General features: G+C 40.0%; 1 protein-coding gene across 1 annotated transcript; it reads right to left on the bottom strand.

Moving 5' to 3' along the window:
• Positions 1-3,630: 3,630 nt before the first annotated feature.
• On the bottom strand, positions 3,631-4,609 carry LOC149821843 (uncharacterized). The gene is made up of 3 exons (XM_089981487.1): positions 4,494-4,609; positions 3,983-4,222; positions 3,631-3,864 (listed from the first exon to the last, which is right to left on the bottom strand). The coding sequence occupies exons 1-3, from the start codon at positions 4,542-4,544 to the stop codon at positions 3,772-3,774; spliced, it is 384 nt and encodes a 127-aa protein (XP_089837613.1). The 5' UTR covers positions 4,545-4,609; the 3' UTR covers positions 3,631-3,771.
• Between the last annotated feature and the right edge of the window lie 481 nt (positions 4,610-5,090).

Raw genomic sequence — 5,090 nt, forward strand, 5'->3', positions numbered from 1 at the left:
CTTGGCATCCATGATCGGTGATTTGAGAAACGAAAAAAAAATTTAGATTAATTTTTGGAACGATTCTCACTTTCGGAACGAAAAAGTTTTGAGAGGTCTTAAAATCAAGTGTTCAAATACTTTCAATTTTTAAAGATGTCCCATCGGCCGTTGAAACATAAGAGGATATGGGTTCGGAAAAAACATTAGAAAGAGAGTTTTTATGAGATGTCATATGAAAAGAAGCACCGGAGTCTAGAATCCACATACCTGGAGGTGATGAAGAATAGGCGATGGCGGCTCCGGATGTTGAAGATGAAGAAGTCTTGAGAAGATGTTGGAGAACCTCGGAGATATGATTAAGAGTTTCTTTGATATCTCCCTCTTTGGCACTTTCTTCTTCCTTCTTTGGAAAAATTTCTCCAACCGCGGCCACTTTTCCCTTAAGTTTTGGGCAAACCGGTCTAATGTATCCCGGTTCATTACAATAGTGACAAATCACTCCCTTTCTAGATCCATTATTTTTGTTAAAGTGGGGAGGTCCATATGCGTTTGCATTTGATCCTGGCCTAGTAACGGCCAAAACTTCATCACTCTTAATACTTAGGCCAAGTCGAGTTTCTTCTTGACATACTTCGGCAAGGGCGTCCTCAATGGGCAAGACATTACTTCTATGGAGAAGGGATGCCCTAACTTGTTCAAATTCCGGTCGAAGACCATGAAGAAATTGAAAAAAAATGCTCCTTTTCAATTTGTTCCCTTCTCAACTCAATATCTTCCGGAGCCACCCATTTAGGCTCAAGAAGAACAAGTTCATCCCAAAGAGGGGTTAAAAAGCTAAAGTAGTCACGAACACTCATATCCGTTTGTCTAGAGGAACAAATTTTTTCTTGACAAAAAAATTGTCTAGCAAGATCCTTTTGGGTATATTTACCCTTAAGAAAGAACCATGCCTCATTGGCTCTTCTAAATTTAGCAATGTTGGCACAATTTTTGAGGTCCACATTGTTCATAAACCATGCCAAAATTTTGGCATGGTTACTTTCCCAATCCTCAACTTTGGATTGATGGTCATTGATAGCTTTGATGCGCTCATCGCCATCTAAAGCTTTTTCAACCTCATTTTCAATTTTAGTGAGAACAAGAGAGGGTTCAGAAGTAGTTCCCATAACAAAACCCCAAAGTTTCTTACCTCTTAGATGATTTTCCATAGCGGAGGCCCACATAAGATAATTGGATCCATTGAGCTTAACAGAAAGCTCAACTTTAGAATCGCGTTCCATAGGTACCGAATAGTCTTTCTTTCTTCAAAAGCTTGAGAGGCACACGTCCCAAGATAAAAAAAGGAGAGAAGCCCGATCACCAACCTTGCTCTGATACCATGTAATGAAGAGGGGCAGAAGCACCAATAAGGCAAAACACTCTTTAAGAGTGATCACAAGAGCCAAGAACACAAACACTAGAAGTGTATACAAAAAACCTACAAAAGGAGAAATGACTTAAAGTCATAAGTTGGATATTATTGAAGAAAGAAAGAAGAGGGTAAAAAACCCTATGCTCATACAAGGGAAGGCCGCCTCTATTTATAGAAAAGGAAGCCAAGAACAAGGGACCACAAGGGGGCTCCCATCTTGTCGTTGGGAGCCCCAACGGTCATAATATGACCGTTGGGGCCCCAACGACAAGAAGGGCGGGGCCCCTTGTGGTCTTAAAAAAGTAAAATAAAAAAAGAAAAAAGAAAAGGAAAAAGTAAAAAAAAGGAGAGAAAAAGGAGAGGTGAGGGTTTACATGAGGATTTACCAAAATACCCCTATTGGGTATTTGGAAAATAAGAAAACAAAAAAAGAATTATGTATATATACACATATATGTATATATATACACGTATGTATATATATATATATATATATATATATATATATAAGTATATGTATATATATTTATATATACATAATTTAACAGTCATGACAGTCAATTTTTGAGTTGTTAGTTTGACCGGTATTTGGGTTACTTTATTTCTCTTAATTTTCTTATTTACTGCATTTAGCTTCAAGCCTAACATCTTTACTGCATTTCAGCCACTTAATTACCACCAAGCGTACATCTGTTTTTCATAAAGCTCTGCAATCGTTCTTGGTGACTACACTACGATTCAGGTGAAGTATCCTCTTCTGTATCTACCTTATGTAGATTAACATTTGCCGAAATTTTGAATAAATTTTTACTTTTTCAATGAGCAGGGTGAGAGCCTCAATGTCAATAATATGAATGTGCCTGCAATGATCATGTCCGCTTCAGATTCATTTGCGGGTTACTTCACTCCTTACCAGTCGAGGTGACTTGAAAAACACGATACCAAGAGTGCTTAATGCTTGTTCATTTGTCTCAAATTTTAAAAGTATTTCATATTCACTTAGCTTATTCTGCTGCAGCTTTTGCTTAGAGAGCTCAATGAACAGCTCTAAGGTTAGAGGGAAGGTTCTCATTTATCGACATGCTGATAGTTCTCTGAAAATTAAAAAATTTACTTGTTCATTATCAATGTATCAAGCTTTTGATAGAGATAATTTTCATTTGACTGATTTTCAGCTTCTCTAATGGTTAATAAAACTTAAGGTAAACTCTAGGTGGGCTCACTGACGCTCAAGCTCATATGGAGCCCCCAAGTTAAAGGCACTCACACACCTAGTGGAATAAAAGTAGTGATGTGCCTTGGTCATTGTTTGAACGAGACCATGGCACATCACTACTTAAGATGTTGAACACTTGCAATTAAGGGTAGCCATCGAGCAATTACAGGAACTTGTAGCTCAGTTTTTTTTCTTTTGTTTGAAGGCAAGCTGGGGTTAGGCAGACCCCTACCAGATATCTCTTAAGCCCGATGTGGAGGAGGGATTCGAACCTGGGCCTTCAGCTTGGCACAGAACCCTGTGGAATACCAGCTCGGTGGTATAGCTGGCGGATGATGCATTGTTTTTCTTACGCTATAAAAGGCACTCTAAACAAATTTTTTTGGAGATCATCCATGAGTTTGAACTCAAATCGGGTTTATTGGTTAGTCCAGAGAAATCAGTTTATATCCCTTTTAATTTATCTGTATCTCGCTCACTTTTTCTTGCTCAGCTCTGTGGGTGGCAAGCGGGATCTCTGCCTATCAGATGCTTAGGCCTTCCTCTTTTCAAAGGTAAAAGACTTGAGAGTTGGAGTTGCAGGCTTCTTTCTGTGGCGGGAAGGCTTGTTCTTATCGAATCGGTATTAGCCTCATTTTCCTTATACTGGATGTCATTCCTAGTTCAGTTAATGTCAGCATGGAACAAATCATGCGGTCTTTTTTGTGGCATGATACTACTTATCGACAACACATACATCTTTTGTCATGGTACCAGGTTTGCAGATCCATGGCGCCTGTTGCAGATCGTGACTGGTTGCTGGATCAAAATTCTGCATCAGATTTCTATTTCTTGCAGTGTGATTATTGAGGCTTCTCGCAAGGATGCAATAGCTCAAATCAATAGACGGCTCAAGTTTTGTTTCACCTGACCCTGTTTCTTATGAAAGCGAGCCTCTTTCACAGGAAAAGGACATGAAACAAACGCCCCATGAAAACTTCTAGTAAAATACAGCAAACAAGGAAGATATCACCAGTGCATATGAATTTTGTCAAACTGGCTTACTAACCACCTTTTCCATTAAGCATAAAGCCAACAAAAGAAAAAGAAAAAGAAACACCAAAGACAAGACTGAAAAAAAGCACAGAAAAAGGGACAGGAAAATGAAGAACAGAAGCAGGAATCAGTGTTTGTTATTGTCACCACCTCCCATGCCAAGGGTGGTCTTCACAGAATCAGCAGCTCCCTGAGCCATGCTCTTCATCTGCTCCCCAGTCTACACCCAAACAAGCACACACATAAAATATACAACAGCAGACTAACTCAAAATTAACTGCATATCAAGGTCATTAAATAACCATTCATGCATGCAGCAAAACTAAGCATATACATACCTTTTGCAGGAACCCTCCACCATGCTCCTTGCCCTCATGGGCAGTGCCCTTGGCAGACTGAGCAGCACCTGACGTTTTGCCTTTAGCAGCACCAGCGGCTTCCGATGCCTTGTCTTTGGCAGTACCACCCGTGTCCTTGACCGACTGGACAGTGCTGCATGTCTTGTCCTTCGCTGCGTCCCTTCCCTTGTCCTTCGCTGCGTCCCTTCCCTTGTCCAACATCGCTTCATCAGTTTTTACCTTTACCACCAAATAAACAACAATTGAATCCACCATTACAACACCACCTTCGACTGCTAACCAACATCATTTAAATTTTCTTTCAGTAGCTAGGGAGAATTTACCATATAGCATGAAACACATTTACATCCTACCATATATTTAATAGCTTGAGTTTACCATATACTATGAAATATACTAATTACCACATATACTCATAGCTTCTTTTCTCTAATAAAGGCAAAAGATATACCAACTCTCTCTCTCTCTCCTTTATTGTTAGACAACATACCTGAGCATGACCTTTGGCTTCACCAGCCTTACACTGAGCCTGATCTGCCATTGTTTACTTTGATTCCTGCAATATGAGAGAGAGAGAGAGCACGATATGACTAGAGGAGACTTGAAGGAAGGCAAGAGGGAGTGATTGTCGGAGATCTCAATGCACGTTCTTTATAGAAAGCAGAGGCTAGTGAAGGGGCTACACGTGTCCATTTACGTGTCATAGTTCATGTAGACGTGTTTACTCGTCAGTGAAAACGAGGATTACCTTATCTGCCTGTCAGTCGTGTTAGCCAATTGTGGGCATCCGTGGAGACTAGAGTCTGGACCCTTCAAATTAAAACAAAAATTCTAATTATTGTCTTCAATATCATATAACTAAATGACTCATCATATTCCATCACCACCGCACATCTCATCAGATGCGGGTGTGCATGACCTTAATGAAAGAAATATACGGCGAGGATTGAATATATCCATTATTTGGTGATATGGAATATGACGGCAACTGCACTCTTCTGGAAGTGCGCAAGCATCGATGTGCTGGTTTTATTTCAGTCTTGCACCTTCCATGCTCTGCCACGTTGCTCAAACCCCGATGCTCAAG

Source organism: Nuphar pumila, chromosome 11, assembly GCF_984573655.1.
Source record: "Nuphar pumila chromosome 11, dmNupPumi1.hap1.1, whole genome shotgun sequence".
NCBI lineage: Eukaryota > Viridiplantae > Streptophyta > Magnoliopsida > Nymphaeales > Nymphaeaceae > Nuphar > Nuphar pumila.